This window comes from Pan troglodytes, chromosome 1, assembly GCF_028858775.2.
Source record: "Pan troglodytes isolate AG18354 chromosome 1, NHGRI_mPanTro3-v2.0_pri, whole genome shotgun sequence".
In the NCBI taxonomy this organism is placed as follows: domain Eukaryota; kingdom Metazoa; phylum Chordata; class Mammalia; order Primates; family Hominidae; genus Pan; species Pan troglodytes.
In genome coordinates, this window is record NC_072398.2 from 153,261,302 (window position 1) to 153,289,073 (window position 27,772).

At 39.6% G+C, this 27,772-nt stretch overlaps 1 protein-coding gene across 7 annotated transcripts in view; it reads left to right on the top strand.

Annotated features, from left to right (window-relative positions):
• USP33 (ubiquitin specific peptidase 33) overlaps positions 1-27,772 on the top strand; it is a 65,887-nt gene that overhangs the window by 6,180 nt on the left and 31,935 nt on the right. For 2 of the 7 annotated variants that reach the window (XM_003308165.5, XM_009423752.5), the window contains exons 2-11: positions 10,077-10,255; positions 13,937-14,068; positions 14,256-14,309; positions 14,746-14,808; positions 16,267-16,419; positions 19,535-19,637; positions 21,273-21,342; positions 24,961-25,074; positions 25,754-25,832; positions 26,979-27,396. In XM_003308165.5, coding sequence (XP_003308213.1) covers positions 10,214-10,255; positions 13,937-14,068; positions 14,256-14,309; positions 14,746-14,808; positions 16,267-16,419; positions 19,535-19,637; positions 21,273-21,342; positions 24,961-25,074; positions 25,754-25,832; positions 26,979-27,396 — 1,228 coding nt within the window. In that variant the 5' untranslated portion in view covers positions 10,077-10,213. Of the gene's footprint in view, positions 1-10,076; positions 10,256-13,936; positions 14,069-14,255; positions 14,310-14,745; positions 14,809-16,266; positions 16,420-19,534; positions 19,638-20,814; positions 20,916-21,272; positions 21,343-24,960; positions 25,075-25,753; positions 25,833-26,978; positions 27,397-27,772 lie in introns of those variants that run through there. The other 5 variants (XM_513509.8, XM_024346666.3, XM_054667379.2 and 2 more) reach the window with 4 other exon arrangements.

Here is a 27,772-nt window from a genome sequence, read left to right on the forward strand (position 1 = left end):
GGTCCCAAATCTAGGAGATAGTGGAGCCTTGCCCCAGAAACTTTACTCTTAGTACAGTGCTATCTTATAAGATACAGTTTTCAAATTATTTCTTTTAAGGTTTTCTATGAGAGGCACTCTTATTCTGTAGCTTTTAGTATTCTTCTTAAATAAAATACTGTATTCCAGATATAATCTACTTAGTTTATGAGAACATTAAGATTGGCTACTCTTCTTTTTAAAAAAATTATTATTTTTTCCCCTTTTCACCACTCTATTCAATTAAAAATTATTATTATTTTTTTTTGTAAAGATGGGGGGTGGGTATCACTCTGTTGCCTAGGCTGGTCTTGAACTCTTGGCCTCAAGCGATCCTCATGCCCCTGCCTCCCAGAGTGCTGGGATTACAGGTGTGAGCCACCATACCCAGCAAGACTGGTTACTCTTTTTATTCTGAAACCTTGAAACCTAGTGTTCTGTTGATTAATTGAGTAGGAATTGCTACTTCTTCAAGGGTCTAGAATCCAAATACCTGACCCCCTTTTTTGGTCTCAGTTTATATGGTTGATTCTTTGAATCCCAATGTCGAATATCACATCCATCATTATTAAATTTCGTCCTGTTAATTTTAGCTAATTTTTTTATTTTTTATTTTTTGAGATGGAGTTTTGCTCTTGTCACCCAGACTGGAGTGCAGTGGCATGATCTTGGCTCACTTCGACCTCCTCCTCTTGGGTTCCAGCAATTCCCATGCCTCAGCCTCCCAGCTAGCTAGGACTACAGACGCACACCACCACGCCCTGCTAATTTTTTGTGTTTTTAGTAGAGACGGGGTTTCACCATGTTGGCTAGGCTGGTAATGAACTCCTGACCTCAGGTGATCCACCGGCCTCGGCCTCGCAAAGTGCTGGGATTACAGGTGTGAGCCACCACGCCCAGCCAATTTTAGCTTATTTTAAAAAATAGTTTAATTTTTCTTTAAAAACTTATTTTTATAATTTTAAGTTTATATTTTACTAGCCTGCCTTCTGTAGCTTTATCCAGGTTATTGTCAAAAATATTGAGCAGTTCTGACACCTGCTAGTGAAGACCTCCTGCATTCATATTAATCTTATATGTAACTATTAAATAGCTACCAATCCTTCTGACATAATTTTTTTTCTCTGTAATGTGAATCTGACTTTTTATGAAGAGCTTTACTTTTTGGAATAGACTAGGCAATGGAATTCAGGCAGTTTCTCAATATTAAAAGCTCCTTAGGTTACCAACTATGTCCTGATGTGTAATTATTATATTAAGGCCAGGCGCAGTGGCTCACTCCTGTAATCCCAGCACTTTGGGAGGCCGAGGTGGGTGGATCACTTGAGGCCAGAAGTTTGAGACCAGTCTGGGTAACACGGTGAAACTCCGTCTCTACTAAAAATACAAAAATTTAGCTGGATGTGGTGACACATGCTTGTAATCCCAGCTACTCAGGTGGCTGAGGCATGAGAATTGCTTGAACCTGGGAGGGAAAAGTTGCAAGTGAGCCGAGATTGTGCCACTGCACTCCAGCCTGGGCGACAGAGTGAAATTCTGTCTCAAAAAAAAAAATTGTACTAATAACATGGTTCCCTATGCTTTTCCTAATATTAAAATTTGAATAGCTGATTGATTATCTTCTATTAGGATAAGGGGTCAGAATTTCAACCTGGAATTTGGAGATTGTACTACTAAAATATTCTCCCCTTAAAAGTAATATCTTCGGGCGGGGCGCGGTGGCTCAAGCCTGTAATCCCAGCACTTTGGGAGGCCGAGGTGGGCGGATCACGAGGTCAAGAGGTCGAGACCATCCTGGCTAACACGGTGAAACCCCATCTCTACTGGAAATACAAAAAATTAGCTGGGTGTGATGGCGGGCGCCTGTAGTCCCAGCTACTCAGGAGGCTGAGGCAGGAGAATGGCGTGAACCCGGGAGGTGGAGCTTGCAGTGAGCTGAGATCGCGCCACTGCACTCAAGCCTGGGCGACAGAGCAAGACTCCGTCTCAAAAAAAAAAAAAAAAAAAAAAAAAAAAAGGTAATCTCTTCAGAAGCAGTTTTGTTTTGTTTTTGAGACAAGGCCTAGCTCTGTCACTCAGGCTGGAGTGCAGTGGTGCAATCACAGCTCACTGCATGCAACTTCTGCCTCCTGGGCTCAGGTGATCCTCCCACCTCAGCCTCCTGAATAGCTGGGACTGCAGGGGCATGCCACCAGGCCTGGGTAATTTTTGTATTTTTTTGGGGTAGAGACAGGGTATTGCCGTGTTGCCCAGGCTGGTCTCAAGCAGTCCTCCCGCCTCAGTCTCCTAAAGTGCTGGGATTACAGGTGCGAGCCACCATGCCCAGCCCAGAAGCAGTTTTGCATTTACTTTAATGCAGATAAGCAATTTAGCCACCGGAGCTGTACATCATAGAGCGTGAGTGCAGTCGTTTTCATCTGGAAAAATTTTCAGTTGGTGTTACTGCCATCATTATTGGTGAGAAAACTTCCAGTAGTCCAGTTAGTGTGGCAGATAGAGGAAAAAGCTGCCAGATACAAGATTACAAAGATAAGGACAAACAGATAAAATCTTGTGCACTCTTTGTGATTTCCAACTTGTAAGTCACAAGCTTCTACAGGAGTCTTAGTTTTGCAAAATCTACTTCTGTGGATTGGACAATAGCATTTCCATATACAACCATTTTCTGTTTTTTTCTAATGTCTAATACTCATCTCCTGTGATTATCAGACAAGAATGGAAGCATACATGCCTTCTTTCTTTTCTTTTCTTTTATTTTATTTTTTATTGACCATTCTTGGGTGTTTCTCGCAGAGGGGGATTTGGCGGGGTCATAGGACAATAGTGGAAGGAAGGTCAGCAGATAAACAAGTGAACAAAGGTCTCTGGTTTTCCTAGGCAGAGTGTTTGTGTCCCTGGGTACTTGAGATTAGGGAGTGGTGATGACTCTTAAAGAGCATGCTGCCTTCAAGCATCTGTTTAACAAAGCACATCTTGCACCGCCCTTAATCCATTTAACCCTGAGTGGACACAGCACATGTTTCAGAGAGCACAGGGTTGGGGGTAAGGTCATAGATCAACAGGATCCCAAGGCAGAAGAATTTTTCTTAGTACAGAACAAAATGAAAAGTCTCCCATGTCTACCTCCCTCTACACAGACACAGCAACCATCCGATTTCTCAGTCTTTTCCCCACCTTTCTCCCCTTTCTATTCCACAAAACCGCCGTTGTCATCATGGCCTGTTCTCAATAAGCTGTTGGGTACACCTCCCAGACAGGGTGGTGGCCGGGCAGAGGGGCTCCTCACTTCCCAGTAGGGGCGGCCGGGCAGAGGCGCCCCTCACCTCCCGGATGGGGCGGCTGGCCGGGCGGGGGGCTGACCCCCCCACCTCCCTCCCGGATGGGGCGGCTGGCCGGGTGGGGGGCTGACCCCCCCACCTCCCTCCCAGACGGGGCGGCTGGCCGGGCAGGGGGCTGACCCCCCCCACCTCCCTCCTGGACGGGGTGGCTGGCCGGGCAGAGGGGCTCCTCACTTCCCAGTAGGGGCGGCCGGGCAGAGGCGCCCATCACCTCCCGGACGGGGCGGCTGGCCGGGTGGGGGGCTGACCCCCCCACCTCCCTCCCAGACGGGGCGGCTGGCCGGGCGGGGGGCTGACTCCCCCATCTCCCTCCCGGACGGGGTGGCTGGCCGGGCAGAGGGGCTCCTCACTTCCCAGTAGGGGCGGCCGGGCAGAGGCGCCCCTCACCTCCCGGACGGGACGGCTGGCCGGGCGGGGGGCTGACCCCCCACCTCCCTCCTGGACGGGATGGCTGCTGGGCGGAGACGCTCCTCACTTCCCAGACGGGGTGGCAGCCGGGTGGAGGGGCTCCTCACTTCTCAGACGGGGCGGCTGCCGGGCGGAGGGCCTCCTCACTTCTCAGACCGTGTGGCCGGGCAGAGATGCTCCTCACCTCCCAGACGGGGTTGCAGCCGGGCCGAGGCGCTCCTCACATCCCAGACAGGGCGGCGGGGCAGAGGCGCTCCCCACATCTCAGACGATGGGTGGCCGGGCAGAGACGCTCTTCACTTCCTAGATGGGATGGCGGCCGGGAAGAGGCGCTCCCCACTTCCTAGGTGGGATGGCAGCCGGGCAGAGACGCTCCTCTTTCCAGACTGGGCAGCCAGGCAGAGGGGCTCCTCACATCCCAGACGATGGGCGGCCAGGCAGAGACGCTCCTCACTTCCCAGACGGGGTGGTGGCCGGGCAGAGGCTGCAATCTCGGCACTTTGGGGGGCCAAGGCAGGCGGCTGGGAGGTGGAGGTTGTAGCAAGCCGAGATCACGCCACTGCACTCCAGCCTGGGCACCATTGAGCACTGAGTTAATGAGACTCCGTCTGCAATCCCGGCACCTCGGGAGGCCGAGGCTGGTGGATCACTTGCAGTTAGGAGCTGGAGACCAGCCCGGCCAACACAGCGAAACCCCGTCTCCACCAAAAAAATACGAAAACTAGTCAGGCGTGGCGGCAGGCGCCTGCGATTGCAGGCACTCGGCAGGCTGAGGCAGGAGAATCAGGCAGGGAGGTTGCAGTGAGCCGAGATGGCAGCAGCACAGTCCAGCTTCGGTTCGGCATGAGAGGGAGACCGTGGAAAGAGAGGGAGAGGGTTCGGCATGAGAGGGAGACCGTGGAAAAGGGAGGGGGGAGGGGGAGGGGGGGAGAGGGAGAGCGCCTTCTTTCTTTGGTGTACAATTTGAGAAGAAATTGAAGTAGCTAAGAACTCCCATTGTCTTACCCTACTATATCTGAATGCCCTACCCTCAATAAACATTTGTCAAATAAAGGAATAAAAGAATGATTTTATTACCTTAGTAAATAAACTGAGTAAAACTAGGCAAAGAAAATACTAAGGGTTTTCTATTTTGATAGCATTGTATTATACGGGATACTAAATATCCTTGGGACAAATTGTTAGCCTTTGTTTACATGCACTAATTCTTTTCCTCTTTCTTTCTTTCTTTCTTTCTTTCTTTCTTTCTTTCTTTCTTTCTTTCTTTCTTTCTTTCAAGTCAGGGTCTTGCTGTGTTGCACAGGCTGGAGTGCAGGGGCGCAATCTTGGCTCACTGCAACCTTTGCCTCCTGGGCTCAAGGAATTCTCCTGCCTCAGTGGAACTACAGGTGTGCACCACCACGCTGGGCTGATTTTTCTATTTTCTGTAGAGAGATGGGGTTTCACCATGTTGCCCAGGCTGGTCTTGAACTCGTCAGCTCAAATGATCTTCCCGCCTTGGCCTCCCAAAGTGCTGGGATTACAGACCTGAGCCGTCATGCGTGGCTGCCCAGCCAATTCTTTCTTTCTTTCTTTTTTTGGAGATGGAGCCTTGCTCTGTTGCCCAGGCTGGTGTGCAGTGGCGTGATCACGGCTCACTGCAACCTCTGCCTCCTGGGTTCAAGTGATTCTCCTGCTTCAGCCTCCCGAGTAGCTGGCATTACAGGCACCCACCACTATGCACGGCTAATTTTTGTATTTTTAGTAAAGAAGGGGTTTTGCCATGTTGGCCAGGCTGGTCTCAGACTCCTGAACTCAGGTGATCCACCTACTTCGGCCTCCCAAAATTCTGGAATTACAGTCATCGCACCTGGCCCTGCCCAGCCAATTCTTATTAAATTGTTTAGATACTGCAAAATTAATAGCAGAGCAGAGAGAATGTATTTATGTTTTATTCTTTTTTTCATCTCAGCTATCAGCAGAGATAATTTATTTTAATCTTATTTTTTGCTTGAGATTTTAGAAAAAAATATTTATCTTGGAAGTTTCTTTTCAATCCTCTGATCCCATTTCTTTCCTCTGAGGCAACATAGTATTGCCTAAAAAGCAGTGAGAAGAACATCTACATTTCATTGGCAAATGCAGAATTTTTACTTTAGAGGAAAATACATAGCTTAAATACTTTCAGTAAACAAAGCGCTCAGTACTCATCTTTAGGGATTAAGAAAATAAAACCAGGCCGGGTGCAGTGATTCATGCCTGTAATTCCGGCACTTTGGGAGGCTGAGGAGAGTGGATCACCTGAGGTCAGGAGTTTGAGATCAGCCTGGCCAACATGGTGAAATCCCATCTCTACTAATAATACAAAAATTAGCCAGTCGTGGTGGCACACGCCTGTAGTCCCAGCTATTTGGGAGGCTGAGACAAGAGAATCGTATGAACCTGGGAGGTGGAGGTTGCAGTGAGCCAAGATTATACCACTGTACTCCAGCCTGAGCAGCAGAGCGAGACTCCGTCTCCAAAAAAAAAAAAAAAAAACAAAACAAAAAACATAAAAAAATACAACCAAAGGCAAGTAGGATATGGATATTAATGGAATTGAAAACAGATCAGAACAAAAATAGTGGAGAAGATAAATAAATCCCAAATCTGGGTCTTTGCAAATACCAATGATCTAGATAAACATCTTGTAGAAGAAAAAAATATGGAATAAAAATGTACAAGATTGGGAATGAGTAAACACCATAGACCCCAAATACAGGAGACATTAATGGAATCTTTTGCAGATTTTCTTGAGAATATACATGTAATGCTATACTGTCAAAGTTATTTCAAGAGAAAATGGATGTTGTTATAGCAAAATGTCAATGAGTAAAATTGACCCAAGAAGTAAAAATGTTAATTGCCCAATCCCCATGAAAGATTTGAAAAAATGATGGAAGATTGGTTCTTGACAGAGGCAGCATAGCATATAATTTCACAGCTGAGTTTCATTTATGAAGAACAACACATCATTATAATAAAAAGGAACTCTCTTTTCCATGATGAAGAATGCAAAGCTAGTCAATGCATTCTGTGAAGCACACATATTTTATCTCTGATAAAAATGCTGCCAATCCTGATTCAAGCACCGGGGCGGGGGGTGGGAAGGAATGCGCCAAAAAAGAACAGTCTCACTTATGCCTAGAAATGCAAAATTTCTAAATACAACATTAGCCAGAGTTCATCAAGACCATTTCTTTTTTTTTTTTTTTTTTTTTTTTTTTTGAGACGGAGTCTCGCTGTGTCGCCAGGATGGAGTGCAGTGACGCAATCTTGGCTCACAACAGCCTCTGCCTCCCGGGTTAAAGTGATTCTCCTGCCTCAGTCTCCTGAGTAGCTGGGACTACAGGCGCCTGCCACCATGCCTGGCTAATTTTTGTATTTTTAGTAGAGATGGGGTTTCACCATATTGACCAGGCTAGTCTTGAACTCCTGATCTTGTGATCCACCCGCCTCAGCCTCCCAAATTGCTGGGATTACAGATGTGAGCTACCATGCCCAGCCCATCAAGACCATTTCTAATAAAATAAGTAAAGTAAGAATAGAGGGAAGTTACAGCAAATATCCTAAATGTCAAGAGCATTAAAATTAGAAACTTGATGGGGACTTGGGGATGCCCATGATCACATTTGTATTCAGTATCGTCTTAAGAGGTTCTGGTAAATGCATTAAAACAGTAAAAGTGAATAATGGTGTTAATATCAGAAAATAAGAACTAAAACTCCTCCCCTTGAAATAAGAACTAAAACTCCTCCCCTTGAAAAGAAGTAAAACTTTTTGAAAGGTTGAAACAAAATAAAAATGGAAAACTTATGTTTTCCATTACAGCCACAGTGTAGCCAGGGAAACCATGAAAAGGATTAGTGAGGAGGTGTATCTTTTGTTACCAAAATATTGTATCTAGCCTCTGTAATCAGATTAATATGGTATTGTCATAGATTGGTGGAATAAAATAGAGAATCCAGAAATCCAGTATATGTGCAGATTTAATAAAAGATAAAGGTAGTGTTACAGTTCAATGGGAAATGGGGAGATTATTTAATAAGTGGTGCTGGTACAACTGTCTGCCCATCTGGAAGAAAATAAAATTGGGTTCCTATCTTAAGATAAATTCCAGATGGATCAAAGCCTTATAGAAATACTTAAGGATATTCTCCAGGTTTAGTTATACAAGCTAGGGTAAAGGAAATGTGAAGATAAGAAACTCAGAAGCTATTACAAGAGGCATATTTAATTTTATAAAAATTAAGACCTTTTAATGGTAAAGGATACCATAAGAAAGTTAATAACAGTATTGGCATTAAGACAGACATATTGACCAATGGAATAGATTAGGAATAGGCTTGGTGCAGTGGCTCATGCTTATAATCCCAGCGCTTTGGGAGTCCAAGGTTAGGAGGATTGCTTGAGGCTAGGAGTTTGAGACCAGCCTGGTCAACATAGCAAGACTTTGTCTCCACAAAAAAAGTTAAAAATTAGCCAGGTGGGGTGGCTCACACCTGTAGTCCTAGCTGCTTGGAAGGCTGCGGCAGTGGAATTGTTTGGGTCTATGAGTTGGAGGTTGCAGTGAGCTATGATCATGCCACTGCACTCCCCTGAGTAATTAAAGTAATGGAACAAGACACCATCTCTTAAAAAAAAAAAAAAAAAAAAAAGCCCAGAAGCCCAGAAATAAATCCTTATGTACTATATATGATCAAATGATTTTTGACAGTGATGCCAAGACCATTCAGTGGGGAGAGGGCAATCTTTTCAGCATGGTGTTTACCACAATTAAAAAGGTAGGTAAGTTTGAAAAAATATTTTGCAATATATAGGATAGAGGATTAATTTTAAAAGAAGAGGTTATGGATCCAATAGTAAAAAGGGCAAAAGATTTAAAGAAGCAATTAATAAAAGAACAAATCCAGAAAGCTGTAACATTTATGAAAAGACATTCAAACTTACTGGTTGTCAGGATAACGTAAATTAAAGTACTAGTGAAGTATTATAACATAGCTCTTATTATTTTGAGATATGTCCCATCAATACCTAGTTTATTGAGAGTTTTTAGCATGAAGGGCTGTTGAATTTTGTTGAAGGCCTTTTCTGCATCTATTGAGATAATCATGTGGTTTTTGTCTTTGGTTCTGTTTATATGATGGATTATGTTCATTGATTTGCTTATGTTGAACCAGCCTTGCATCCCAGGGATGAAGCCAACTTGATCATGGTGGATAAGCTTTTTGATGTATTGCTGGATTCAGTTTGCCAGTATTTTATTGAGGATTTTTGCATCGATGTTCATCAGGGATATTGGTCTAAAATTCTCTTTTTTTGTTGTGTCTATACCAGGCTTTGGTGTCAGGATGATGCTGGCTTCATAAAATGAGTTACAGAGGATTCCCTCTTTTTATATTGATTGGAATAGTTTCAGAAGGAATGGTACCAGCTCCTCTTTGTACCTCTGGTAGAATTCGGCTGTGAATCCGTCTGGTCCTGGACTTTTTTTGGGTGGTAGGCTATTATTGCCTCAATTTCAGAGCCTGTTATTGGTCTATTCAGGGATTCAGCTTCTTCCTGGTTTAGTCTTGGGAGGGTGTATGTGTCCAGGAATTTATCCATTTCGTCTAGATTTTCTAGTTTATTTGCGTAGAGGTGTTTATAGTATTCTCTGATGGTAGTCTGTATTTCTGTGGGATTGGTGGTGATAACCCCTTTATCATTTTTTATTGCATCTGTTTGATTCGTCTCTCTTTTCTTCTTTATTAGTCTTGCTAGCAGTCTATCAATTTTGTTGATCTTTTCAAAAAACCAGCTCCTGGATTCATTAATTTTTTGAAGGGTTTTTTGTGTCTCTATCTCCTTCAGTTCTGCTCTGATCTTAGTTATTTCTTGCCTTCTGCTAGCTTTTGACTGTGTTTGCTCTTTCTTCTCTAGTTCTTTTAATTGTGATGTTAGGGTGTCGATTTTAGATCTTTCCTGCTTTCTCCTGTGGGCATTTAGTGCTATAAATTTCCCTCTACACACTGCTTTAAATGTGTCCCAGAGATTCTGGTATGTTGTGTCTTTGTTCTCATTGGTTTCAAAGAACATCTTTATTTGTGCCTTCATTTCATTATTTACCCAGTAGTCATTCAGGAGCAGGTTGTTCAGTTTCCATGTAGTTGTGTGGTTTTGAGTGAGTTTCTTAATCCTGAGTTCTAATTTGATTGCACTGTGGTCTGAGAGACAGTTTCTTATAATTTCTGTTCTTTTACATTTGCTGAGGAGAGCTTTACTTCCAACTATGTGGTCAATTTTGTTTACAAGAGCTCCTGAAGGAAGCACTAAACATGGACAGGAACAACCGGTACCAGCCACTGCAAAAACATGCCAAATTGTAAAGACCATCGATGTTAGGAAGAAACTGCCTCAACTAATGAGCAAAATAACCAGCTAACATCGTAATGACAGGATCAAATTCACACATAACGATATTAACCTTAAAGGTAAGTGGGCTAAATGCCCCAATTAAAAGACCCAGACTGGCAAATTGGATAAAAAGTCAAGACCCATCAGTGTGCTGTATTCAGGAGTCCCATCTCATGTGCAGACACACACATAGGCTCAAAATAAAGGGATGGAGGAAGATCTACCAAGCAAACGGAAAACAAAAAAGCAGGGGTTGCAATCCTAGTCTCTGATAAAACAGGCTTTAAACCATCAAAGATCAAAAGAGACGAAGAAGGCCATTACATAATGGTAAAGGGATCAATTCAACAAGAAGAGCTAACTATCCTAAATATATATATGCACCCAATACAGGAGCACCCACATTCATAAAGCAAGTCCTTAGAGACCTACAAGAGACTTAGACTCCCACACAATAATAATGGGAGACTTTAACACCCACTGTCAACATTAGACAGATCAACGAGACAGAAAGTTAACAGGGATGTCCAGGAATTGAACTCAGCTCTGCACCAAGCGGACCTAATAGACATCTACGGAACTTTCCACACCATATCAACAGAATATACATTCTTAGCACCGTGTCGCACTTATTCCAAATTTGTTTTTGTTTTTGGCACAGGATCTTGCTGTGTCACTCAGACTGGAATGCAGTGGTGTGATCACAGCACACTGTAGCTGCCATCTCCTGGGCTCAGGTGATCCTCTCACCTCAGCCTCGTGAGTAGGTGGGACTATAGGCACGTGCCACCATGCCTGGATGATTTTTTAAATTTTTAATAGAGACGAGGTCTTGCTATGTTGCTCAGGCTGGTCTCTAACTCCTGAGCTCAAGGAATCCTCCTGCCTTGGCCTCCCGAAGTGCTGGGATTATAGGCATTAGCTACTGTACCCAGCCTGTTGGCTATTTTTTAAGATTTTCTTTTTATTACTAGTTTTAAGCAATTTGTTTTTGATGTACATGGTGTAGTTTGTGTGTTTTGTGCTGAGTTTAAATTGCTTGTGGATCTATAGGGCTCTAGTTTTCATCGAATTTGAACATTTTCCCCTATATCACTGATGTTCTGATTTAATTTTTAAGATTAAGATTTAGTCTATCTTTGTTCTGTCATCTGTGCTATTTCTTGGTTTCTTCTTTTTCTCTTCACTGTGGGTCAGAATTTCCTTCTTAGAATGCCTGTCATTTTTTATTAGATGCCAGTTATTGTGATTTTTACCTTGATGGGTACTCAATTTTTTCATTCCTTTAAATGTCCTTAAGCTTTGTTCTGAACACAATTCCTTTGGAACAGTTTGATCCTTCTAAGACTTCTTTTTGAACTTTTTTCTTTTTTTGAGACAGAGTCTTGCTCTGTCCTCAGGTTGGATTGCAGTGGCGCGATCTCAGCTCACTGCAACCTCTGCCTCCTGGGTTCAAGCAATTCTCCTGTCTCAGCCTCCTGAGTAGCTGGGACTACAGGCGCACACCACCACGCCCAGCTAATGTTTGTATTCTTAGTAGAGATGGGGTTTCCTTGGCCAGGATGTTCTCGATCTCCTGACCTCGTGATCCGTCCATCTTGGCCTCCCAAAGTGTTGGGATTACAGGGGTGAGCCACTGCGCCCGGCTCTTTTTGAACTTTTTAAAGACAGAACCAAAGTAGCCTTTAGATTAAGGATAATTTCTTCCGATTATTGAGGCAATGCCATTCTGAGTGCATTATTTCCTCTATTATGGTGTCTTTCAACTGTGGCTGATGAGAATACAAACAACCCTTAAAGGCTTTGAGAATTGTTTTACCTAATCCTTTCCCGTGGTTTTTTTTCTCTGGCTTGGGGTAGTCTAATCACATGGCGTGCACCTGTAGTTGTAGCTACATGGGAGGCTGAGACAGGAGGACGGTTTGAGACCAGGAGGTTGAGGCTGCAGTGAGTTGTGTTCGCCCCGTTGTACTCCAGTGTGAGTGACAGAATGAGGCCCTGTCTCAAAAGAAAAAAGAAATGTTTGCACTATTAACCCTAGAGTGGTTCCTGGTGAATTTTGTGTGTTGCAGCGTAATAGTGAATTGATTATTTGATTTGATTTTGTTCAACTTTTTTTAACTTAAAAAAATGTATTTACACAAACCTGCACGTTGTGCACATGTACCCTAGAACTTAAAGTATAATAAAAAAATGTATTTACTAATGTGTTAATATTTCAGCAAATTTATTGCAATGGGTTTAAAAGGCAGACAGAGGCCAGGCGCAGTGGCTCACACCTGTAATCCCAGGACTTTGGGAGACTGAGGCAGGTGGATCACCTGGGGTCGGGAGTTCGAGATCAGCCTGACCAACATGGAGAAACCCCATCTCTACTAAAAATACAAAAAAAGTGGTCGGGTGTGGTGGTGCATGCCTGTAATCCCAGCTACTCGGGAGGCTGAGGCAGGAGAATCACTTGAACCTGGGAGGTGAAGTTTGCGGTGAGCTGAGATCACGCCATTGCACTCCAGCCTGGGCAGCAAGAGTGAAACTCTGTCTCAAAAATAAATAAATAAATAAATAAATAAATAAATAAATAAATAAATAATAAAAGGCAGACAGACACTCTTATATAAGCTACAGGGTAACAAAGGGGTTCTATATAGTTATAAACTATTACATAGACCTGCATGGTTTATTGAATAACTTATAAACCACAAAAGAAATTAAATTTACAGTGTTTCTGAAGTTCAAACTTTTAAACTGTTTCATTCTATCCTAGCAAGTTCTAAACTTTTTTTGGGAAAGTGTTCTCAAACCTCAAAGTTGAATTAAGAGCATGAAAAGCCCTGTTATTAAAAAGGTACAACCAAAAGATCTAGGAATACCAAATTAGACTTGAGACCTTTGGAAATCACTCGCTTTACTTGAACCAAACACTGTGGAATCAGTAAAGTTTGCATCTCTTAGCCTTATGTGCAAATGAAGCTAATAATGGTGCCTATTTCAGGGGTTGTAAAGATCATGAAAATGGGGTTCTCAAACCTGGAGAGATTTTGTCCCCCAGAGGGTATAATTTAAAACAGTCTAGAGACACTGGTCATCAGAGTTCAGAGTGGTGGCAGGGATGGTCTGTCTGTCTCTTGTGGATAGAAGTGGGAATGTTGCCAAATAACCTGCAGTGCACAGGACAATCCCTCACGGCGAAGAATTATCTGGCCCTAAGTGTCAATAGTGCCGGGATCGGGAAACCCTGATATAAAGTGCCTATCCTGGTATAAGGCCAGGATACCAGATGATTTAATTTATGCCATCAGTAGGGGGTCCTATTAGTAGAAAAATGAAGCTTTCTACTTGAAGTTTTTTTTTTTCAACTCCTAGTCCAGCCTAAGGATTAATTTTTTTTTTTAAAGGATAAAAGTGCTTCACAGTTGAATAACTTGAATATTCCCCCCTTTTATTTATCTATAAAAAGTGAAATGAGAGGGGAAAAGCAGCAAAAGTCATGGAGAAACAAACTTACATTTGTTTATAGATGTCAATTTTAATAAAATGTTTATGTAGTAGAGAAATTTCCAGTGTTCAGATTAACTTCAATTCTGAAAACTCATCTATGTTTGAGAATACACTCTTTTTATAGGGCAAACTTATATCATTCTTATGTTATCTTTTAATCATTTTTAATATGTTAACATTTTAATTTTTTTATTTTTTGGAATCTTTGCAGGCATTGTAAGCATTTATTAATTTTTTTGTGTGTGTTACTTTTCTTATAGGTGTTACCTCATTTTGAAAGTCTTGGGAAACAGGAAAAAATTCCTAACAAAATGTCAGCTTTTCGAAATCATTGTCCACATTTGGATTCAGTTGGTGAAATAACAAAAGAAGATTTGATACAAAAATCCCATGTAAGAAACAGGTTTTTTCTTCCTTGAAAAACTATTCACTTTTCTCTTGAATGTGTAATTTTCATAAATTACTGTAATACTCTATGAGCAGTATTTTAAAAATATGTATGATGTCATTAGTGCATTAGTGAATTGTATGTGTTTGTGTCAGTATAACCAATGTTGTCTTTTTAATTTCTTTTTATAGGGTACTTGTCAGGATTGTAAAGTCCAAGGACCAAATCTTTGGGCATGTCTGGAGGTGTGTATATGTTTTTTCCTGAAAAGATTGCTATAATAATAATAAATTTGGATCTGAATAATCATAACCAGAAAATTTTTGATACTTAAAGTGATTTTTGTAAATTAAACTTGCTTTTAAAAGGTCATTATTGATAACAAAAATTAAACTTTGGAAAGATCTTAATCTGTAGTGCTTTTGCAGTTTTTAGTAAATCACTCAGCTATTTTATGCTTGCCTTTTATTAGAAATGACATAGCTTTTAGCTTAGAAATATATCCTGGTTTTATTTTGTGCCTGGAAACATTTGGTTAAATTTAATGACTGGAAAGTCATTTACTCATTGAATTTAAAACAGGTAATCCAAACTTAATTGTAAATGTAATTGTAATGCTGTTATAAATTTACATGTATATTATAAAGTACCTTATTTTTCTTCCTATATAATTATTTATAGAATAGATGTTCATATGTTGGCTGTGGTGAATCACAAGTAGATCACAGCACCATACATTCTCAGGTATGTATATAAAAAATTTAATGGAAGACTTGTTAAAAAAGTGCCTGAAGGAAAGGGAAAGCCAGTATAACATTATTAATTCAAGTTGTAATTCAAATTTGCACTCTAAGTTAAAACTTCACTTACATTCTCTGTGAAGGATGGGGAAGGGAATTGCTAGGAGGATGAACATTAGAATGAGGTTGTGATTAAGAAAGCACTGATTTCAAAAGTGTACATCCGGCCAGGCGTGGTGGCTCACGCCTGAATCCCAGCACTTTGGAAGGCCAAGGCAGGTGGATCACCTGAGGTCAGGAGTTCGAGACCAGCCTGGCCAACATGGCGAAACCCTGTCTCTATTAAAAGTACAAAAAAATTAGCTAGGTGTGGTGGTGGGCACCTGTAATCCCAGCTACTCGGGAGGCTGAGGCAGGAGAATTGTTTGAACTTGGGAGGCGGAGGTTGCAGTGAGCCGAGATCGTGCCATTGCACTCCAGCCTGGGCAACAAGAGCGAAACTCCATCTCAAAAAAAAAAAAAAAGTGTATATCCAGATATTTGCAGGTGATAGCTGGCATATTAGGAGGTTGAAGCCCAAGAGAGAGTGGGTGCTTAGGTTTATGACATGGCCTGGCTAACTTCTTTAAGTCTCAGCTCATGTCATATTGCCTTTTCCTGCACATAGTCCTAACTGGACTCACCTTTCTACTTTGCTCTGGTTGTTTGGTACTTCCCATGTAACTCTGGCATGCCTCTTCTATAGTGTTATGTAGAGCTCCCATTCTAAATGGAAAGTTTCTCGAATGACTTTGTTTTAAGATGCACATTGATACCTCTACAGCATCAACTGTTCTCAACCAGGATTCCTCTATAGAATTAATTAAGCCTGAATACCCAAGCTCTGAGTCATCATTGTATATTATTTGCCTCTTTCTGTGCATCTAAGATGGTACTTGCTGTGTACCACCCTTGGGAGAATTGATAAATTTGTCACTCAGATCATTTTTTGTAGGGCTTAATTCTGTAGCAGAACTCTGGTTGAGAAAGGCTAGACTTTTATCTTTCCAAGATTATATATTCTGTATTGCTAGAGCTGTTTTATGCCTTGACTCATGTCATTTGTGTTCTTTTGCCATTCTGATTTCTTAGAATAGTTACTTGCTATTGTTAATTATTTTCTTGTGTTATATTTATTTGTAGACTGCAAAGCAAGGTCTTAACACTCTTGCGTTTATCTTTTTGTATGATGAATAGTGAGGGGAGAATGGCAGAGTAATTTCTAGAGTAGGCTTAGATGTTGTTACTGTTTATTATACCTTAGAAGTTTATCTAAAGAATTTTTTTCGTGTTCTAAATTAGCTTTTGAGTATATTGTTACTCATCAAAGGCCAGCAGTTTATTTTCTGTTATCTTTTGAAGAAGTCTTTTCAAGTATATGTAATTTTGGTTCCTCTTTTCCCTCTACTGTGAAATTATATAGGAGACAAAGCATTATCTAACTGTGAACCTTACCACTCTTCGAGTATGGTGTTATGCTTGCAGCAAAGAAGTATTTTTGGATAGGAAATTAGGAACTCAGCCTTCATTGCCTCATGTAAGACAACCTCACCAAATACAAGAAAACAGTGTCCAGGTAATAATCTAGATCCACTTAGTTAAGCTGTAAAACATTCCGGTAATAATTTCAGAATTTGTCATGTAGCTGAAATTTTCAAAAGGAATACTGCCTAACCCGTACTTTGAAAATTTCTGTAATGTGCCTTTTTTCTCTCAAATAAAGCACTCAGGCTCCCCTTTCTTGTGTTGCTTAGAGTGCTAGATTAGGGTGAGATTGAAGCCCACCTGTTTGAAGATGGAAAAGGCCCTAATGAATTTTTAAAGTTTTTTTTTTTTTTTAAATGACTCAAGTAGTCTTTATCTTTTTCTGGTAAGTCTGATTTCAAGAAAGGTGGTGGGCCTTCTTTGATAGCATATGGCAGTTACTAATTCAGCTCTGTTCCCCGTTCTCTCCTCCCCTCCATCCCCTTTGTATTACTGTGAACATTTTACTTATTATTGAAAACAAAGTAGAATATAATAAAGCTTAGCATCAGTCTTTGGTTAAAGATTTTTCTCCCTTTGGGCTGGGTGCGGTGGCTCACGCCTGTAATCCCAGTGCTTTGGGAGGCCAAGGCAGCTGGATCACGAGGTCAGGAGATCGAGACCATCCTGGCTAACATGGTGAAACCCCGTCTCTACTAAAAATACAAAACATTAGCCGGGTGTGGTGGCAGGCACCTGTAGTCCCAGCTACTTTGGAGGCTGAGGCAGGAGAATGGCGTGAACCTGGGAGGCAGAGCTGGCAGTGAGCTGAGACCTTGCCACTGCGCTCCAGCCTAGGTGACAGAGCAAGACTCCATCTAAAAAAAAAAAAAGAAAAAAAGATTTTTCTCCTTTTGGATCAAGAGACTTAGAAAACACATGGGTTTGCTTGCAGAATTTATCACTTAATTTTCAGAATTCTTAAAGTCATAGAAAAATAGGAAAAAGGAAATTAACTTAGAATAGTTGGCTTCTTAATCAGATCATCAATTGATCAGAATTTGATCAGATTTGATTAACAGCAAGTTTTTTTCCCCATGTGTATTATAGAAATCACATATTTCTGTACTTGTTCATTGATACCAACTGTCAGGTTTTTCTGTTGTATGTTTGTATCACATTCTTATGGTAGATATTTGTGATAATAAATTTGCTTGCCTTACACATGAAAGATGGCTAGATTTTAGTCAAAGAATAATTTCTTGCATTTTCAGTTTCTGAGTTGAATGGCTCTAGTTAATTATAACCATTACTGTTTCTCCCACTTATACCTATTTATCATTCACAAACATGTTTAGTCTTTTTCAAAAGTCCAGATAGTATGAAAATGGCCGTTTCGTTGAATCCTCTTACATTATTAACAAAAGTTTGTCCCACTGAAGATAGCTGAATGGTAATAAGTAGAAAAAGTTTTAAAAAAGAAAAAAGTGTAATGTTATGACTAAAGTTTAATCACACAAGGAACTAATAATATATAAAGGCAAAATTATCAGCATCACTTACTAGAGAAGTAAGTTAAATAAGCTATCTGTTGCCATTTCTGCCAGAAAAGATCAAGATTACAAACTTTAATAAATGTTGAATCTGATAGAATAAGTATACTGATACTTTCCTGATGGCTTGTTAATAATTTTCTGATGACTTGTAAATATGTTAACACATAAAAGGCATAAACTTAATTTCATGCAACTTCCTTATGATCCCATTGTTGAAGAAATTATTCAGAAGAAAACAGTGGTTCAGATAGATTTCTTTAGTGGTCCAAAACTTATATGCTGTTTAAATCCAGTTTACCACAGGATATTTGCAAAATAGTAAAATATTGGAAGCCATGCAAATATTAATAAGATTTTTCAAATAGACATTTTTTCTAGATAGTAAAATTTCAGGTGATGTCTTTTAAGCCTCTGTACTTCTGTGTATTTAGATATTTTGTAGTGAGCATGTATCTTTTTAAAAGCAATTACTTTATAAAAACAAAATGAGAGTATGAAGTCTACTCAAATGTCCAGTCTCTACAGATGTCAGGAAAGTAAAATGGTTGGGAATTAGTGCATATGCCTGCATTTTAGAGGTAAAGTAAGGCTATAATAACTTGGAGAACCAGAGTACATGCTAAATTCTTTCTGCTATTCAGTTTCCTTCTGTGTTTGGGTGTTGCTGAATGTTGGTTCATTGTAGTTCAATCTTCTGATATTACAAGAGAACTTTCAAATTTTGATTTTTATTTGTCATCTCCGAATTTTTTAAACTTTAGCTCAAAGTTTTTTTCGTTTTTTTTTTTAAAGTGTTTACTAGCGTTTGGCTAACAGGTTATCAGTTGCAACCTCTGAGTCAAGCCAATTGTTAGAAATTAATATTAGAATATTATTATTTAAAGTAAGTGCTTGAACTATTTAATATACATAAAAGTGTGCAGGCCGGGTGTGGTGTCTCACACCTGTAATCCCAGCATTTTGGGAGGCCAAGGTGGGCGGATCATGAGGTCAAGAGATCAAGACCATTCAGGCCAACATGGTGAAACCCCTTCTCTACTAAAAATACAAAAATTAGCTGGGTGTTGCGGCATGCACCTATAGTCCCAGCTGCTTGGGAGTCTGAGGCAGGAGAAGCATTTGAACCCAGGAGGTGGAGGTTGCAGTGAGCTGAGATCGTGCCACTGCACTCCAGCCTGGCAACAGAGTGAGACTCTGTTTCGGAAAAAAAAAAGTGTGCAAAGTAAATACAGTAATAAGTATCAGGAGAGATTGTAGAAGTCTATAGATAATGTGTTATGATGAAAAACTTTTGCCTTTTTCCCTACTGAAAATTAGATCTGAGAAGACAGTGTAGGATAGTATCCTTCGGAGATCTTTTTAGCTATGGTTTACTGTCACATAATTGCAGTTATTGTGGAGTTTTAATTCAGAAAATTCAGTTGTAAAAAGTGCCTTTTTAACTCAAATATATATGTTAATAAAGCGGGACTGACATGCTATTACCCTAGGGTTTTATTTCCTTCAAAATATAAATATAAGTTTAATTGCTAATACCACAAATTCTTATGGTTCCACTATTAAAATAACATCTCAATAATTTTTATGGTATAGATGTTATATAAGTTACAATTAAAACTTTTTTTTAACTTAAGGATTTGTTCAAGTGTGCTATCTTTTTTTGTTATCAAGGATTTTAAAATACCCAGTAATACAACATTAAAAACTCCTCTGGTTGCCGTATTTGATGATCTGGATATAGAAGCGGATGAAGAAGATGAACTTAGGGCAAGAGGTAAATTAATCCTGTGTAACGCTTCTTTGTATGGCACTGCCCATTTCTTGAGAAAACCATATAATGTAAAAGTTTCAAAATGTGGAGGTAAAATGGGCTTGATAATTAAAACAAAAGGACTCTGAAATTTGGCCTAGTAAAATTTTATTTGCAAAACAAACTTTTGGTTTCTCTGGTGTCAGTTTACCAAAGGTAGGATCCTACTTACTCTTTTGCAGTTGAGCCTTATGATCTTTTTGTTTAACTTGCCTTTTGAGGTCTGTTTGAACAGTGTTTCTCATTTTCCTATTGTCAGTAATGGGGAGGTATTAGGTATAAAGGTATTCCCTTAGCAGAAGTTCCGGGGAAAACATTTGGAAAAAGAATCAGGTGATACACTTCTCCCTTCTTCCCCTAAATTGAGAACCAGTCTATTTGGATTTTTCATATTCTTTTAGGCCCACTGTTCTTAGTATAAGCTTAAAATTTTCTGTTTTATAATTGATACTAGTGGTATATTGAATGTATATTTAGATAATTATCTGGAAATTAACACTTTGGTTTAAGCTTAACATGACTAGAGATAAGTTATAAATATTTTATGTATTTCCCAGTTTTAACCCATTAATTTAGCTCACACTATTAATTTTACTGGATACTTATCAATAAGTGGTAATTCAGTCTTGTTTTAGAGATTTTTAGAATTTTAAATTTTCTTCATTTTGCTCCAAATCCAAATAGCATTTATAATTTTTTGTAGTATTTATTTCATCTTTTAATAATGAAAGTAAACTGATGAAAGTGAACTTGACTATATATGGAAGAGATAACAGTCATTCAATGGCTCGTTTTAATATTAGCTTGAACCATATGAAATTGCCATTTTTGTAGATTGTCAGCAGTTTCCTATGGTTCAACCTAATAAATACTACTTTCTTTTTTTTTTTTGAGATGGAGTCTCGCTCTGTTGTCCAGGCTGGAGTGCAGTGGTGCAATCTCGGCTCACTGCAAGCTCCACCTCCTGGGTTCACACCATTCTCCTGCTTCAGCCTCCCGAGTAGCTGGGACTACAGGCACCCGCCACCATGCCTGGCAAATTTTTTGTATTTTTAGTAGAGACGGGGTTTCGCCATGTTAGCCAGGATGGTCTCGATCTCCTGACCTCGTGATCCACCCACCTCAGCCTCCCAAAGTGCTGGGATTACAGGCGTGAGCCACTGCGCCCGGCATAAGTACTACTTTCAATGCAATACATTGAAATGGAAAGGAAAAGGGTGTTTGCTTATCATTTATCATGACGTGAGTTTTTTTGCATTGTCATTAATTTTCTCAAAATAATTAAACTTTAGTTATAATAAGAAATGTAAAAGTCTCAATTAATGCTTTTTAAAAACACATAGTCTTAAATGTTAATAGGAAAGACTGTTCTTCCTGTGCAAATTTCAAAGTTTGAACTGTTTAATCCTTGAATTTATGTAAAACTCAAAATTTTGGTGATTGTAAGGCTTCCCAAAGTGTGACCTCTCTGAATTGTTCAAGTTGCTATAGTGTATTTCCATGGTCCTTAATATAATTTGGGAACCATATTAATGACCCCTAAAATTGAGTCGTTTTGCATTATTGAATGATGACTTCATGTATATTTTTTCTTAATAGGTCTTACAGGTTTGAAAAATATTGGAAATACTTGTTACATGAATGCAGCTTTGCAGGCTCTTTCTAATTGGTAAATAGAGAAATTAATTTTGTTTTGTTTGTATAATTTTTAAAGTTATTTTTTGAGCAGAAAACCATGCAACTATAGTAGTTGACTAACTCAAGGTAGAACAGGCAAGAATCTGGTTTGGGACATAACCCATTCTTGTCCCAACGATGTTACTCTATGTATACCCGTAGTTTCTTGAGGCTGCTGGTCCTTGTGTAAACCCTGGGTAGTTGTGTGTCTTTGAGCAAGTTACTGTTTCTTACATCTAGAAAATGAGTGTCAGCTAATTGTTCAGATCACTTGTAATTCAGAGATCTTATGAAAATATTTTATATTTTTCTGTAGATGGAAAGCCTTTAATAAAGGAGTTAGATTTTTTTTTTTTAATCTTAGTCTTACAAAATAGATATGTCAGGTGGTTTTACTCAAGTTTGGATGCATTGAGTCAGGTGATATTACCCTTGAAATTAGATGCATTGAGTCTGGACCAAAATTCAGAAATCAATGACTTTGACATTACCCTTTCCCCTGGATTAAATTATAGAGCAGTGATTGGAGATTGAACGTATGTCTACAGGTTGAGTATCCCTCATATGAAATGCTGGGAATCAGAAGTGTTTCAGATTTTTTTGGATTTTGGAGTATTTATTTGCATTATACTTACTGGTTGAGCTTTCCTTATCCAAGAATCCAATATTTGAAATGCTCCAATGAGCATTTCCTTTGAATATCATGTTGGCATTCAAAAAGTTTTGGATTTTGGAGCATTTTGAATTTTGTATTTTGTATTAGGGATATTAAAGCTGTACTTCTTCCCCAAATAATCTAATTTTTATTTAGACATAAACCTCCATAAATATTTTGCCTTCAGTTTTCTTATGTTTCATAACCTTGTGAAATAAAGATAACCTAATTTTTATTAAGTGATCAGAGAACACATCTTTGAAGAAGAGACTTTCTCTTTCTTTCTTTTTTTTTTTTAGGCTGGGTCTCACTCTGTTGCCCAGGTTAGAGTGCAGTGGCACGATTTTGGCTCACTGCAGCTCTGCCTCCCAGGTTTGTGTGATCCTCCTGCTTCAGCCTCCTGAGTAGCTGAGACTACAGGCACATGCCACCAAACCTGACTAATTTTTAAATTTTTTGTAGAGATGGGGTTTCGCCTTGTTGCCTAGGCTGGTTTCCAACTCCTGGGTTCAAGTGATTCGCATGCCTCAGCCTCCCAAAGTGCTGGGATTATAGGCATGGGCCACTGTGCTCGGACGTTAAAGAAGAGACATTTAGGCCAGGCGTGGTGGTTCATGCCTGTAATCCCAGCACTTTGGGAGGCTGAGGCGGGTGGATCATGAGGTCAGGAGTTCGAGACCAGCCTGGCCAACATAGTGAAACCCTGTCTCTACTCAAAATACAAAAAATTAGCCGGGTGTGGTGGTGTGTGCCTGTAATCCCAGCTACTCGAGAGGCTGAGGCAGGAGAATTGTGTAAACCCTGGAGGTGGAGGTTGCAATGAGCCTAGGTCATGCCATTGCACTCTAGCCCAGGTGACAGTGTGAGACTCCGTCGAAAAAAAAAAAAAAAAAAAAAGAAGAGACATTTACTCTGAAACTTGAGGAATGAGTATCGGTTGGTTGTTTGAAAGGATGGGGAGAGCATTCCTAGCAGAATGCTCCTTGTAAGCAGCCTTGGGATGGGAAAGAGCTTGACACATTTGAGGAACTGGAAGAAAATCTGTGTGATGGGGTACAGTAATCATAGGGCTGAATGACATGGGTCTAGGTTATGTAGACCACATTAAAGATGTAGGTCTTTATTCTCATAGTAGTACGATACCATTGAAGTGTTTGTGTAGTAGGGTAGCTAATAATCTATCTTATATTTTTAAAATATTACTGTGGTTGCTATGTGGACAGTGAATTGGAGGGAGAAGAGAGTGGAATTTGAAAGACCAGCTGGGAGACTATGATAATGATTTAGGCAAGAAGTAGTGGTAGTTTACATCATCTAGGGTGGTAGGAAAAGAGTGAAGGAATTGGAGATAAACACTTTTAGGAGGATGATTGATTGATAGGATGTGGGTAGAGTAACTAGAGAAAGGGAGAGGAGATTCAAAGTTTAACAGTACAATCCTGTGATAAGAGAACTGTAGGTTGATACTATTGTTATTTTTATACAGATAAGAAAACCAGACACAGAAGTTTAAATAACTTTGCCGATATAACCAGCTAGTAAGTACTAGCAGAATTCTGGTTTTTTTTTTTTTTTAAGTTAGAGACAGGGTCTTACTCTGTCACCCAGGCTGGAGTGTAGTGGAGCGATCATGGCTCACTGAAGCCTTGAACTCCTGGGTTCAAGGGTTCTTCCTGCCTCAGCCTGCCAAGTAGCTAGGACCACAGGTGCATGCCAGTGCTCCCAGATAATGTTTTAAAATTTTTGTAGAGATGGGTTTTCGCTATGTTGCCCAGGCTGGTCTTGAACTCCTGTCCTTGAGTCATGTCCTGCCTTGGCCTCCCAAAGTATTGGAATTACAGGCGTGACCAACCATGCCTGGCAGGGACAAAATTCTGAGTCTGAGATTTTTACGTGTATGTTTGTTTTTGTAGATGTTTTGTTTATTACTGCACAATACTGCTTCCACCGATTTACTTTGTAATTCCTCTGATTTCATTGAAAAAGATGTGACTGATACGATTACACTGTTGGTGGCTGGGTGTGGTGGCTCATGCCTGTAGCACTTTGGGAGGCTAAGGTGGGAGGATTGCTTGAGGAGCCTAGGAGTTCTGGAACCAGCATGGGCAACATAACAAGACCCTGTCTCTACCAAAAAAAAAAAAAAAAGATTACACTTGGCAAAGAGATGGCTTAGTAGTTATCTAACTGCCTTCATAGGAGGTTTGGTTTATGTAGGTCAGGATTTGGTCCTTTGCCTAATCAGTTTCCTATAAATAGATTTATGGAGATTCCCTCAAGCTAATCACACTCACGACAGACAGACTATACTTCCTTATAAATTGCTAACTTGAGCCACCAACAAATATTAATACCAAATAATGGAATGTAGAAGGCTGGAGGAAGTGCAGGTTCACTTGAAAGTTAAATTTTTATCCTGTTTAGTTTGGGCATTTCATATAAATCTGAAATTTAGATGACATGGTTGACTTTATATAAATTTGACCATCATTGGAACATGGTTGAAAATTTTAGATCGCCCAGGGGAAAAAAGTATATAGGGAAATGTCATAGGATCAAGTCCTGAGGAATCCTTACGTTTACATGTCTGAGGCCAAAAAGAGCAATAGAGAGGGAAAAGGAGTTTCAAGAGCTAAAGAGGAAAAGTAGGAAAATGCATTACAATAGTCCTGAGAATGTTTGTTCAAGAGTGAGGGCATGGTTGTCTGTGGCAAATGTTACTGAGTGGGGACTGAAAAGTGTATCTGGCAGCATGGAGGACTCTTGATATGCTGGGGCCAAATCTGATTTGAATGGATTGAGCTCTTTATGAAGGAATGAAAGTGAAGCTGTAAGAGGGATCAAAGAGAGAAATAACGGCTAAAGGAATATATGTGTTGTCAGTTAATTGAATGACTAGAAATAATCAGTATTAGCTTTGACTCCACTCTAACATTTTTCTCTTTTTAAAATTAGCCCACCTTTGACACAGTTTTTTCTTGATTGTGGAGGACTAGCTCGAACAGATAAGAAACCTGCCATTTGTAAAAGTTATCTCAAACTAATGACAGAGCTGTGGCATAAAAGCAGGTATGTAACTTAATATACTCTTCTTCTTTATTAAACTTTTAAATGAATATTATAAATATTTAAAGGATGCAGGTCCATTTATGGAGCCGGAAAAAAGTAGAAGAGAGATAGATTAGAGACAGCTTTGTTTGAGGCATGTTACATTTGAAGCTGAATGTAAGGTGTCATAGAAGTTTAGAAGCAGATGAAGGTGTCCTAGAAGTCTACAAGTATTTGGATATAGTATATAGTGTTGGAATGTTAAAGCTGCTATTACTGGAACTTTAGAGTTTTGTATTCAGGAGCAGGCATTCTCACAATGATAAAATCAGACCCTAAATACTATATGAATATTTTCCTGCTTATGTTTATTTATTCTAAAGTTTAGCATTAGGATCATAGTTTGCTGTAATATGTTAATAATTTTGTTTTAGAACTATTCAGGAAATTCGCATTTTTGAAAAGTCATGGGGTGAAGCATAATCATTTAATTGAGGGAGGATAGCAGTAAAATATCACTTAAAATATCAAGGATAAGGTGTTCTGATGTGCCTGTGAAACATAATATTAGGCAGTTTTGAATGATTTTTTTGAAACATAATTTTCAATTTATTTAACACTTTGCATTATTGGTTGTTAATTTTTAAAATGAAAATTAAAAATAACAAAAATTGCTCTTTAAAAATGTTTTCTTGCTCAGGCCAGGATCTGTTGTGCCTACTACTCTGTTTCAAGGAATTAAAACTGTAAATCCAACATTTCGGGGGTATTCTCAGCAGGTTAGTTTATTGCTTTTCATTTGTAATTTTAATCTAAATAAATTTGGAAAATGCCATTATGTTTTTTTTGGGTTTACTTATCTTTTGGGGTCATCACTCCTTGTGTCTTTCTTTTGCCAAGAATAGTAACCCTTTTTCATGTTTATTGTTTATATTTTTTCAACTTTCCTTTATCTTTATCTTTTTTTTGAGGCAGAGTCTCGCTCTATCGCCCAGGCTGGAGTGCAGTGGTGCAATCTTGGCTCACTGCAACCTCCACCTCCCGAATTCAAGCGATTCTCCTGCCTCAGCCTTCTGAGTAACTGGGATTGCAGATGTGTGCCACCATGCCCAGCTAATTTTTGTGTTTTCAGTAGAGATAGGGTTTCGTCATGTTGGCCAAGCCAGACTTGAACTCCTGACCTCAGGTAATCCACCCTCCTCGGCCTCCCAAAGTGTTGGATTACAGGCGTGAGGCACTGTACCCAGCCTTTTTTTTTTTTTTTTTTTAAGAGAGATAATGTCTCATTATGTTGCCCTGGCTGGTCTTGAACTCCTGACTCAAACGATCCTCCCTCCTTGATCTCCCGAAGTGTTAGGATTACAAGCATGAGCCCCTGCATCCAGCGGAAGTTGATCTTCAGATCATCTTTAGTTTTTTAAAATTTTTATCTGGCTGGGCGTGATGGCTCATGCCTGTAATCCCAGCACTTCAGAAGGCCGAGGTAGGCGGATTGCATAAGCCCAGGAGCTTGAGACCAGCCTGGGTAACATAGGGAGACCTCATTTCTAAAAATAATTTAGAAATATGTATCAACCAGGTGTGGTGGCACGTGCATCTGGTCCCAGCTACTTAGGAGACTGAGGTGGGAGAATTGCTTGAGCCTGGGGGATCGAGGCTACAGTGAGCTGTGGTCATGCCACAACACTCCAGCTTGGACAACAGAATGAGACCCCATCTCAAAAAAAGAAAACTTTTATTTACATAACTTTTTGGAAGTTAATGCATCTCATTTATCTAGTGCCTTATGCTCTCCAAACTGGTATTTGCTCAATATAGTGCTGTACCTTCATATATAAGTTTGTAATGACATTTTGTATATTTTCCCTTATGTTTCTATATACACATGTAATGAAGTGGTTAACATTATGTTGCTGATATATTAGGATGCTCAAGAATTCCTTCGATGTTTAATGGATCTGCTTCATGAAGAATTGAAAGAGCAAGTCATGGAAGTAGAAGAAGATCCGCAAACCATAACCACTGAGGAGACAATGGAAGAAGACAAGAGCCAGTCGGATGTAGATTTTCAGTCTTGTGAATCTTGTAGCAACAGTGATAGAGCAGAAAATGAAAATGGCTCTAGATGCTTTTCTGAAGATAATAATGAAACAACAATGTTAATTCAGGATGATGAAAACAATTCAGAAATGTCAAAAGATTGGCAAAAAGAGAAGATGTGCAATAAGATTAATAAAGTAAATTCTGAAGGCGAATTTGATAAAGATAGAGACTCTATATCTCAAACAGTCGACTTAAACAACCAGGAAACTGTCAAAGTGCAAATACACAGCAGAGCTTCAGGTGACAATTTAGTAGTTTGTTCATGAAAATGATAGTATTTCATTTGTAGACATGGGTGTTTAAATAATTGTTACTTTGGGTATTTCTAATTAGAATTATAGTTTAGCAGTATTTGCATGTGAGTATTAGTCATAAAATTATAGAACCCGAGGATAAAAGGAATTTTTTGGGTCATTTAATTATATAAGAAATTAATCCTCCTTTTGAAGTAAACATTTCATCAGATGTCTTTTGTGTAGTCATGCAGTAATCTAAAAAATTGGGCTCCCCAGAATTTTCTCTTTTATTTTAAGCAAATTATGTTGCGATCCTGGAAAAAAGCAAATAACCCAAATTGCAATTTTCTAATTATATACACTAGTAGATTTAGATTGTT